This window comes from Lynx rufus, unplaced genomic scaffold (genome assembly GCF_022079265.1).
Source record: "Lynx rufus isolate CCGP_SWC_20201006 ecotype Redwood Valley unplaced genomic scaffold, mLynRuf1.p SCAF_6, whole genome shotgun sequence".
Classification (NCBI taxonomy): Eukaryota; Metazoa; Chordata; class Mammalia; order Carnivora; family Felidae; genus Lynx; species Lynx rufus.
The window spans coordinates 144,141,590-144,153,524 of NW_025814878.1; the positions used below are offsets into that span (position 1 = coordinate 144,141,590).

At 38.6% G+C, this 11,935-nt stretch overlaps 1 protein-coding gene across 1 annotated transcript; it reads right to left on the bottom strand.

The window, feature by feature from the left end:
* Nucleotides 1–6,514: 6,514 nt before the first annotated feature.
* Nucleotides 6,515–7,453, bottom strand: LOC124528440 (putative olfactory receptor 2B8). Its single transcript, XM_047102063.1, has one exon. The coding sequence runs from the start codon at nucleotides 7,451–7,453 to the stop codon at nucleotides 6,515–6,517; it is 939 nt and encodes a 312-aa protein (XP_046958019.1).
* Nucleotides 7,454–11,935: the final 4,482 nt, after the last annotated feature.

The following is an 11,935-nucleotide window of genomic DNA, read 5'->3' on the forward strand; positions in this document are numbered from 1 at the left end:
GCAAAAGAGCACAATATAAGAATTAGAGAACTCAGTGATTCATTACAAAGGAATAACATCAGAATCATAGCAGTCCCAGAAGCTGAAGAGACAGAAAATGGGGTAGAAGGTTATGTGAGCAAATCATAGAGGAAAACTTTCCTAACCTGGGGAAAGACACAAACATTAAAATCCAGAAAGCACAGAGGACTCAAAATAGATTCAACCAAAACTAAAGGCATACCGTAGTCAAATTCACAAAATACTCAGGCAAAGAGAGAATCATGAGAGCAGCAAGGGAAGAAAAATCCTTAACCTACAAGGGAAGACAGATCATGTTCACAGCAGACCTATCCACAGAAACTTGGCAGGCAAGCAAGGAGTGCCAGGATATATTCAACGTTCTGAGTCAGAAAAATATGCAGCCAAGAATGATTTATCCAGCAAGGCTGTCATTAAAAATAGAATGAGAAATAAAAAGTTTACAGACAAACAAACATTCAAGGAGTTCATGACCACTACACCAGCCTTGCAAGAAAGTTTAAGGGCGACTGTCTAAGAGGAGAAAAGACCAAACAAACAAAAACACCAAAACCCAAAAAGATCAAAACTAACAAAGACTAGAAAGGTACACACAACACCACCAGAAACTCCAACTCCACGAGAAACATAATGGCAATACTGGACTAAACACTCCAATCAAAACACATAGGATAACCGAATGGATAAGAAAACAAGATCCATCCATATACTGTTTACAAGAGACTCATTTTAGACCAAAAGACACCTTCAGATTGAAAGTAAGGGGATGGAGAAGCATCTGTCATACTAATGGTCACAAAAAGAAAGCCAGAGTAGCCATACTTATATCAGACAATCTAGATTTTAAAACAAAGACTGAGGTGCCTGGGTGGCTCAGTCGGTTAAGTGTCTGATTTCTGCTTGGGTCAAAAATCTCATCGTACATGAGTTCGAGCACGTCATTGGGCTCTGTGCTGACAGCTCAGAGCGTGGTACCTGGATTCTGTGTCTCCCTGTCTCTCTCTCTCTCTGCCCCTCCCTCACTCATGCTATTCTATCAAAAAACAATAAATGTTAAAAAAAATTTAAATAAAGGCTGTAACAAAAGATCAAGAAAGGTATTATATCATAATTAACAGGCCTATCCATCAAGAAGATCTAACAACTGTAAACATTTATGCTCGAAACGTTAGGCACTCAAATTTATAAATCAATTAATCACACACACAAAGACTCATTGATAATAATACCATAATGGTAATGGACTGCAGAACTCAAATGGCAGCAACGCACATATCGTCTAAACAGAAAATCAACAAAAAAAACAATGATTATGAATGACAGACTACATGAAATGGACTTAACAGATATATTCAGAATTATTTCATCCTAAAGTAAGGGAATACACATTCTTCTCAAGTGTGCATGGGACATTCTCCAGAATAGATCACATACCGGGACACAAATCAGCCCTCAATGAGCAAAAAAGATGAAGATCACACCGCGCATATTTTCACACCACAACACTATGAAACTCGAAATCAATCACAAGAAAAAAGGTGGAAAGATAACAAATACTTGGAGACTAAAGACAATGTTACTAACTAACAAATGGGCTAACCAAGAAATTAAGGAGGAAATTAAAAAGTACATGGAAGCCAATTAAAATGATAACACCAAAGCCCAGGACCTATGGGATGCAGTAATGGTGGTCATAAGAGGGAAATATATAGCAATCGAGGCCTTGCTGAAGGGTCTAACCTTACACCTTAAAGAGCTGGAAAAAGAACAGCAAATAAAACCCCACACCAGCAAAAGATAGGAAATAATAAAGACTAGAGCAGAAAGTAAGGCTATCAAAACCAAAAAACCCAGTAGAACAGATCAATGAAATCAGAGGGTGGCTCTTGGAAAGAGTTAACAAATATGATAAATCCATATCCAGTTTGATCAAAAATAAACAGGAAAGGACCCAAATAAATAAAATAAAGAATCACATGGGAATACAAGCTGGTGCAGCCACTCTGGAAAACAGTATGGAGCTTCCTCAAAAAGCTAAAAATAGAATTACCCTACAACCCAGCAATTGCACTACTAGGCATTTATCCATGGGATACACGTGTGCTGTTTCAAAGGCACACATGCACCCCCATGTTTATAGCACCACTATCAACAATAACCAAAGTATGGAAAGAGCCCAAATGTCCATTGATGGATGAATGGATAAAGACGTGGTATATATATACATACAACGGAGTATCGCTCGGCGATAAAAAAGAATGAAATCTTGCCATTTGCAACTACGTGGATGGAACTGGGGGGTATCATGCCAAGTGAAATCAGTCAGTCAGGGAAAGACAAAAATCATATGACTTCACTCATATGAGGACTTTAAAAGACAAAACAGATGAACATAAGGGAAGGGAAACAAAATATACAAACAGGGAGGGGGACAAAACAACAAAACAGAAGAGACTCATAAATATGGAGAACAAACAGAGGGTTACTGGAGGGATTGTGGGAGGGGGAATGGGCTAAATGGGTAAGGGCCACTAAGGAATCTACCCCTGAAATCGCTGTTGCACTATATGCTAACTAATTTGGATGTAAACTTTAAAAAATACAAAATACAATTAAAAAATATTTTTAAAAAATCAAGAATCACAGAGGACAGATCACCACCAATACAGCAGAAATATAAACAATAATAAGAGAATATTATGAGCAATTAGACACCAATAAAAAGGGCAATCTGGAAGAAGTGGACAAATTCTTAGAAACGCATAAACAACCAAAACTGAAACAGGAAGAAACAGAAACTCTTAACACACCCATAAACAGTAAAGGAATCAAATTAGTAATCAAAAATGTCCCAAAAAACAAGAGTCCAGGGCTGGATGGCTTTCCAGGGGAATTCTACCACATATTTTAAGAAGAGTTAACACCTATTCTTTTGAAGTCATGCCCAAAATAGAAATGGAAGGAAACCTTACAAACTCCTTCTATGAGACCATCATTACCTTGATTCCAAAACCAGACAAAGAACCCACTCAAAAGGAGAATTACAGAACAATTTCCCTGATAAATATGGATGCAAAAATCCTCAATGAGGTAATAGCCAGCCAAATCACACAATGCATTAAAAGAATTATTCAACAAGACCAAGTGGGATTTATACCTGGGACACAGGGCTAGTTCAATATCTGCAAATCAATCAGTGTGATACATCACATCACTGAAAGAAAGGACAAGAACCACATGGTCCTCTCAATAGATGCAGAGAAAGCCTTTGACAAAATACAGCATCCTTTCTTGACAAAAACCCTCAAAAAGGTAGGGCTAGAAGGCTCATACCTCAAGATCACAAATGCCATAAATGAAAGACCTAATGTTACTATCGTCCTCAATAGGGAAAAACTGAGAGCTTTCCCCCTAAGATCAGGAACAGGACAGGGATGCCCATTCTCACCACTGTTATTCAACATAGTATCGGAAGTCTTAGACTCAGCAATCAGACAACACAGGGGAATAAAAGACATCCAAATAAGCCAGGAGGAAGACACACTCACTCCTCACAGATGATATGACACTCTATGTGGAAAACCCAAAAGATTCCACCAAAACACTTCTAGAACTGATCCATGAATTCAGCAAGGTTGCGGGATGTAAAATCCATGCACAGAAATCCATTGCATTCCTATACACCAATAATGAACCAACAGTAAGAGAAATCAGGAAATCGATCCCACTTACAAGTGCACCAAAACCCGTAAAATACCCACCAATAAGCATAACCAAAGAGGTGAAAAATCAATGCACTGAAAACTATAGAAAACTGATCAAAGACATTGAAGAAGACACACAAGAAAAGGGCAAAATGTTCCATACTCCTGGATGGGAAGAACAAAGATTGTTAACAGGTCGATACTACTCAGGCAATCAACATATTCAATGCAATCCCTATCAAAGCAACACCCGCATTCTTCACAGAGCTAGAACAATCTTAAAATTTGTATGGAACCGGAAAACAACTAAATAGACAAAGCAATCTTGAAAAAGAAAACCGAAGCTGGAGGTATCACGATGCTGGACTGCAAGACGTATTCAGCTTAACTGAATAGCCACCCAGGTGCCTAGGTACAATATGATTTTTGATAACAGGATTGCAATAGAGATATTCAGTGAAGATAACAAAGATCAGAGAAATTTAGTCAAAACAAAAACTCAAAAGACAAGACAAATCCAGAATTCCCACCTGGCTGAGATTAGGGGATTATTCCTCCCTTACCATTTCTCTGCAGTGTTCCAAGATTCTAATTGTTACAAAGCTAAAGGGCAAATATCAATAATTAATGGCACCTGCCTCACAGGCTTGTTTTGAGGAATGAATAAGCACGCACAAAGCATTTCTGAGGGAAAAAATAAGATGTGTTACAAAGCTGTAATGATCAAGACAGTATGGTACTGGCACAAAAAAACAGACACTCACATCAATGGAACTGAGTGTTCTCCACAATAAGAGAACCCAGAAATGGACCCACAAATGTATGGCCAACCAATCTGTGACAAAGCAGGAAAGAATTTCCAATGGAATAAATAAAGTCTCTTCAGCAAATGGTGCTGGGAAAACTAGACAGCAACATACAGAAAAATGAACCTTCACCACTTTCCTTCACCATACACAAAAATAAACTCAAAATGGAAGAAAGGCCTAAATGTAAGGCAGGAAGCCATCAAAATCCTAGAGCAGAAAGCAGGCAAAAACCTCTTTGACCTGGGAAGCAGCAACTTTCTCACTCAACGCATCTGCAGAGGCAAGGGAAACAGAAAGAAAAATGAACTGTTGGGACCTTATCAAAATACAAAGCTTCTGCACAGTGAAGGAAACAGTCAGCAAATAAAAGCAACCTACGGAATGGGAGAAGATATTTCCAAATGATATATCAGATAAAGGGTTAGTATGCAAAATCTATAAAGACCTTATCAAACTCAAAAAATGAATAATCCAGTGAAGAAATGGGCAAAACACATGACTACACACTTGTCCAAAGAAGACATCCAGGTGGCTAACAAACACATGAAAAAATGTTCAAAATCACTTATCATCAGGGAAATACAAATCAAAACCACAATGAGATATCACCTCACACCTGTCAGAATGGCTAACATTAACAACTCAGGCAACGACAGATGTTGGCAAGGATGCAGAGAAAGAGGATCTCTTTTGTACTACTGCTGGGAATGCAAACTGGTGCAGCCACTCTGGAAAACACTATGTGGGTTCCTCAAAAAATTAAAAATAGAACTACCTTATGACCCAGCAATTGCACTAGTAGGTGTTCATCCAAGGGATACAGGTGTGTTGTTTAAAAGGGCACATACACCTCACTGCACAACAGCAGTGTTATCGACAATAGCCAAATTATGGAAAGAGACCAACTGTCCATTGATGGATGAATGGATAAAGAAGAACTGGTAAATATATGCGATGAAGTATTACTCAGCAGTCAAAAATAATGAAATCTTGCCATTTGCAGCGACATAGATAGAACTAGACTGTATTTTGCTGAGTGAAATAAATCGATCAGAGAAAGACAAATGTCATGATTTCACTTATATGTGGAATTTAAGACATGTAACGGATTAACTGAGGGGAAGGGAAGGAACAAAAAGAAAAACAGAAGGAGGCATACGATAGGAGACTCTTACATACAAACAACAAACTGAGGGTTGCTGGAGGAGAGAGGAGTGGGGGCATGGGCTAATTGTGTGATGGGTATTAGGAGGGCACTTCTTGGGAAGAGTACATGGCTTCATATGTAAGTGATGAATCACTGGGTTTTACTCCTGAAACCAATACAACACTATCTGTTAACTAACTTGAATTGAAATAAATACATTTATTTTAAAAAGAAATAATATTTATGATAAAGATGAATAAGTAAAAACACTTAATTAAAAAAACTAGAATAAAATCATTTGAAAAATATTTCAAACTTACTTGTGTTTCAAAGTTAAAAGAAAACTACTGAATGGGAGAAGATATTGACAAATGACATAACCAATAAAGGGTTTATATCGTAATTTATAAAGGTCTTATACATACGATGCCCAAAATACAAATGATCCAATTAAAAATGGCCAGAATACATGAATAGACATTCTCCAAAGAAGACAACATGATGACAAAAAACATGTCAAAACATGCTCAACATCACTGATCATCAGGTAAATACAAACCGAAAATGCAATGATATGTTACTTCATCCATGTGAGAATAGCTAAAATCAACAACACAAGAAACAACAGGTGTTGTCAAGGATATTTAGAAATGGGAACTCTCTTGCACTGTTGAATCCATGAATTCAGAGTTTGAACACTCGTTGCTTAAAACAATGAAGTAAGGTAATTCTCATGAGAGTCATCAGCGGAAACGTTGGATGACACGTGCAGACACAAAATCTTAGGGGCTCTGACATTCAAAGTGTTCCATCACAGGGTCTTCCGTACCGAGTCATCTGGAGTCATAGCCCCTACAGAGCACCTTCTTCATTGCTCCAGTCACATCCTTGTTCCGCAGGGTATATATAAAGGGGTTGACCATGGGGGTGACGATGGTGTAGAAGAGAGAAATGAACTTGCCCTGATCCTGGGAGTAGTTGTTGCTGGGCTGGAGGTAAGCATAGATGGCCGTGCCATAGAACAGGGAGACCACTGTGAGGTGGGACCCACATGTCCCAAACACTTTCCTCTGTCCTGCGGCTGACTTTATTCTTAGCACTACCCTGACAACATGACCATAGGAGAACGTTATTAATGCCACAGGTATGAAGAGAATGATCACACCGACAAACAAGAGCTCAGACTCATACACAGTGGTGTCAACACAGGCAAGCTTGAGCAGTGGGGGCATCTCGCAAAGGAAGTGGTCTATTTTATTTCTCCCACAGAGTGGTACAAGGAAGGTGAGCACCGTCTGCAATGAGGAGGTAGCAAAACCAAGGAACCATGATGCAGAAGCCATCAGGGCACAGAGACGGGGGTGCATGATCACTGTGTAGTGCAGGGGCCTGCAGACGGCTGCGTAGCGGTCAAATGCCATCACCCCTAACAGAATGCATTCTGTGCATCCCAACCCTAGAGCAACGAACATCTGAGCTACACAGCCGCCGAAAGAGATAGACTTGTCTTCTCTCCTGAGATGAACCAGCAGCTGAGGAACAATGCTGGTCGTGTAACACAGGTCCAGAAAGCTTAGGTTGGACAGGAAAAAGTACATGGGAGTCTGCAGGTGTGGGTCTAGGCGGGACAACGCAATGATGGTTGTGTTTCCCAGCAGGGTGAGCAGATAGAAGATCAGAAGAACCACAAAGAGGACTCGCTCCAGCTGAGGCCGGTCAGAGAAACCCAGCAGGATAAAGCCAGTGAAAGAACTTCCATTTTTCGGGTCCATTCTTTCTTATCACATGTTTCCTGTCAAGACCAAGCATTTAGCAATTTTTAAAAGCAATCTTCAAAACAATAAAATGTTGGCAGGATGTGAATTTAGCATGTTATAAGACAGGGCATGGGATTGTATAAGTAACTCTTTGAATAAATTATGGACTCATGAAATTGCCATCGTTCATATTAATTAATTCTATATTATCAGAAAAGAAAATCATAATATTTAATGTAAGAAAAATCAAATAATGGACCTGTGTCTGCATCCGTCATAGGTACAAAATGTCTTTTAGTCTCAGCCTAGTAGGCTGAAAGTACTATAAAATATGTGTGTGCACCCCCGTGTTTATAGCAACACTATCAACAATGGCCAAAGTGTTGAAAGAGCCCAAATGTCCACCAATGGATGAATGGATAAAGAAGATGTGGTATAAACATACAATGGAGTATTACTCAGCAATCAAAAAAGAATAAAATCGTGCCATTTGCAAGTACGTGGATGGAACTGGGGGGTATTATGCTAAGTGAAATCAGTCAGTCAGAGAAAGACAAAAATCATATGACTTCACTCATATGAGGACTTTAAGAGACAAAACAGATGAACATAAGGGAAGGGAAGCAAAAATAATATACAAACAGGGAGGGGGACAAAACAGAAGGCACTCATAAAAATGGAGAACAAACTGAGGGTTGCTGGAGGGGTTGTGGGAGGGAAGATGGGCTACATGGGTAAGAGGTATTAAGGAATGTACTCCTGAAATCATTGTTGCACTATATGCTAATTAATATGGATGTAAATTCAAAAAAATAAAAAAGAGAATTTAAAATCAATAAAATAAATGAAAAATATGTGTGCATTTTGAGAAAATCGGGATAAGGGAAAAGAGGGAGGGAAATCAGAAAGAATAGGAAAGTGATGCATACAGAGTGATAGTCAGCATTTTTAAAATTTTTTCTAATGTTTATTTATCTTTGAGAGAGAGACAAAGGCAGAGTGCAAGTGGGGACATGGGGGAGAGAAGAAGACACAGAACTGAACCAGGCTCCAGGCTCCTAGCTGTCAGCACAGAGCCCAACATGGAGCTTGAACTCACAAACAGTGAGATCTTGACCACAGCCGAAGTCAGACCCTTCACCGACTGAGCCACCCAGGCACCCCAGATTCATTATTTTTCGTATGTATCTCATAATTGCACACAACTGGAATACACACACCACACATGGCACAGGTCATGATACAACATGATCTCGAAAATAAATTCAGTTATACGAATCTATGCCCTGGAATATATTTCTACAAAGAATTCAGTTACATTCAACACATCGCTGCTAGTTCTGCCTACAAACAAATATCAGGTTTCTGTGTGTGTGTGTGGTAGTAAAACAAATACTCAATGAAAGAAAACCTGAGAATAACACCATTCAAACAGTGCTTAACGTTAACCCCAAAGATGCTTAAAATTACCATGCCAATTTAACAGGAACTCTGAAAATTCATCGGCTGTGCAGAGTCCTTTGGAATCAGAACTCTAAAATCCAGGGGCCAACACTCAATTCTTCCTTCTGCAGATTTCTGTTTCACGCATTACTCCATTAGAGTAATTACACCAACCTTCATAAAATTCCTCAAAGAGGTAGGATTACTCCATATCACCATTCTAGTCACAACATTTTAAAGCATTATCCAAATGGGTAACTTATGTACAAAGTGTAATGCTTTGCATCACTTCCTAGGATAAAATAATTACTTGGGTAAATATATAGAGATAAACACAGATACATTCTCAAAGCCATGACAAGTCAAAGAGCTATAATGCAAACCTTTACGTAGTACAAGGAAAGGCCGAAAGGAAAGGATATATTGGTAGTATACAAACTCTCCATCACCCATGTATATTATATGAATGATCACCATTCTGGAAGCTAGCTTGCAGAGTTAGTCACACTAGATCAAACACAATGCCAGCTCTAAGGCTCTAAGGCTCGTCTGATGACCATTTCCATCCAGCTGCGCAGTACTGATTGAGCATAGTAACATACCAACGAAAGAGGCATCAGGACACGACTATTTCAGTTCTTTCATATCCAGAAGGGTAGCCATCCAGCACATTTTTAACTCTTCCAAGAGTTTTAAAATATGACGCAAGTTTCTTTCAAACCAATGTGTGAAAGAAACGGGTACAAAACTGGCATAAAATAAATGTCCATAGAAATGGAATAAAGGATGTGGTAATTCACACTGTTTTATACCTCCTTTGATTTCCTATTAAGATTGAGCAGTGGTATCCACAAAACAGAATCTATGCACCAACAATTTCTTAATAGAATTAATTATAAAGGTATCAGGCACAGTCTAAATATGCAACAACAGGGAATATCCCCTCCTTAACACCTTCTCAGAAGAGCAAATAAAAACAAACCGTGGATCGTTCTCATGCACACGTGCACAAATATACACACATCCATCTGAAACACATTGCTGACAAATTTTTATTGCTTTAATTTTTCAGTTTATTTATTATTTTGTGTGAGAGAGAGTGAGCACAAGCAGGGGAGGGACAGAGTGAGATGGAGAGGGAGAGAGGAGAGACCCAGAGAGAAATTCCCAAGCAAGTTCCTCACTGTCAGCACAGAGCCCAACCTCACACCTCTGAGACCATTACCTGAGCCAAAATCAAGTGTCAGAGGCTTAACCAACTTAGCCACCAAGAGCCCGGCTGGCAAACTATTTAAATTGCCTGACAAAGGAAACACTTATGAAAATGAAGGAGAGCAAACAGAAAATGCTAACTCATCCAAATAAAATACCAATATAATACTGCACCATTAGAATAAAATAACGATATATTTTAATAGTCCATATGGATAAGGACTAGTAAGACAGTTGAGAAAACATAAAGAGGTGGTGAAATGAACTTGTACAAATTTCTTGCTGCTTTACAATATTATATGTGTATGGATGGGTTTTAATATATTTATATTAATTTATATTATAAATATAAAGATATAAATATATATAAATATAAAATATATATATTTATAATATATATTTATATATATTACTTACATGCAGAATGTAGAATGCAGCTCTCATGAAATAATCTGATCCAGGAAATCCAGTTATGAATATTACACATAAATTGTTACTTTGCACACAAAAAAATACTTTAAAAGGACATATGTTATATAGAGAAAGAGATAAAAAAATATTCATTAAAAACAGATTTTGCAAAATGAAAAAGTGGCATTCTATATAATAATTACCATCAAAAAAGTCTATAATTGAAATGACACCTCATAAGAACTCAATTTACAATAACGAGAAAACAGGCATCAAATGAAAGACGTTAAATGCTTACTACTGACAGACATAAGGTAATAGAGCAATTACCCTAAGTGTTCAATGCTACATGTAACTCTAAACGTTTTGGTGGAAGAATACAAATGTCCACAAAACCAGATGCTCAGTATGCATACTACACAGTTTAAAGACAAAAGACCTCAGTACAATGACTCCATTTAAGGTGTTTCAAACATATAACATTCACTGATCTGTTTGACATACACACGCTGCCCTATCTGGTTTCTGAATGAATCCTGAAAAAGTGCGGGCAAGATTTCCGCAGCCTCAATGCTATGAATGAATCACTGTTGCTTTCATGATGCTTCTGTCCCATGGGTCTGAGCTAACCTCAGACATATGAGAACAGGCCCCCGATGACGAGGGAGGATGAGCAAATGAGGGGATACAACCATCACTACATAGGAAATGACAGAGGTGATGAACACTGACAGAGCTGTAGGGCAGGTTCTATAGAAGAAGACGATGAAGTAGGATTTCCAGGGCATGTTGTTTATTCAGGGAATGCTCGGGATAAACGGGATGAGGGAAAGAAAACAGCAGAGAATTTTGCTAAGCAAGGATGTGGTCTCCAGTGAAACAGAGCAGGAGTCTAATCCCATGAGAAGCTGGACAGGACTCTCCAGTAGAAGCATCCATCTGTGATGGTAGAAATTCTCTGTCTTCACTGTCCAATACTAAGCCCACTCTCTACCTGTCATACCTGAGCATTTAAAATGTCCTATCTAAGAAATCATGGTGCCTGGGTAGCTCAGTCGGTGAAGCATCCAACTTTGGCTCATGGCATGATCTTATGATTTGTGGGTTAGAGCACCACGTCGGGCTCGGTGTTGACAGCTTAGAGAATGGAGCCTGCTTTGGATTCTGTATCTCCTCTCTGTCCCTCCCCTGCATATACTCTTGTCTGTCTGTCTCTCTCCCTCTCTCTCTCTCTCTCTCTCTCTCTCTCTCTCTCAAGAATAAACATTTTAAAAATTATTTAACTAAATACATAAAAATAAAATATCTTGCTAAGAAACTGAATGGTACACTTTATGTAATTTTAATAAATTTAAATTTAAATAGCTTCCTGTGGGTACTTACTACTGAATTGGACAGCATGACTCTGGAGCATGGATTGCATCAGATTCA

Excerpts from the sequence above, each read along its gene's own strand:
- LOC124528440 (XM_047102063.1), bottom strand. The coding sequence starts at position 7,453 with ATGGACCCGAAAAATGGAAGTTCTTTCACTGGCTTTATCCTGCTGGGT.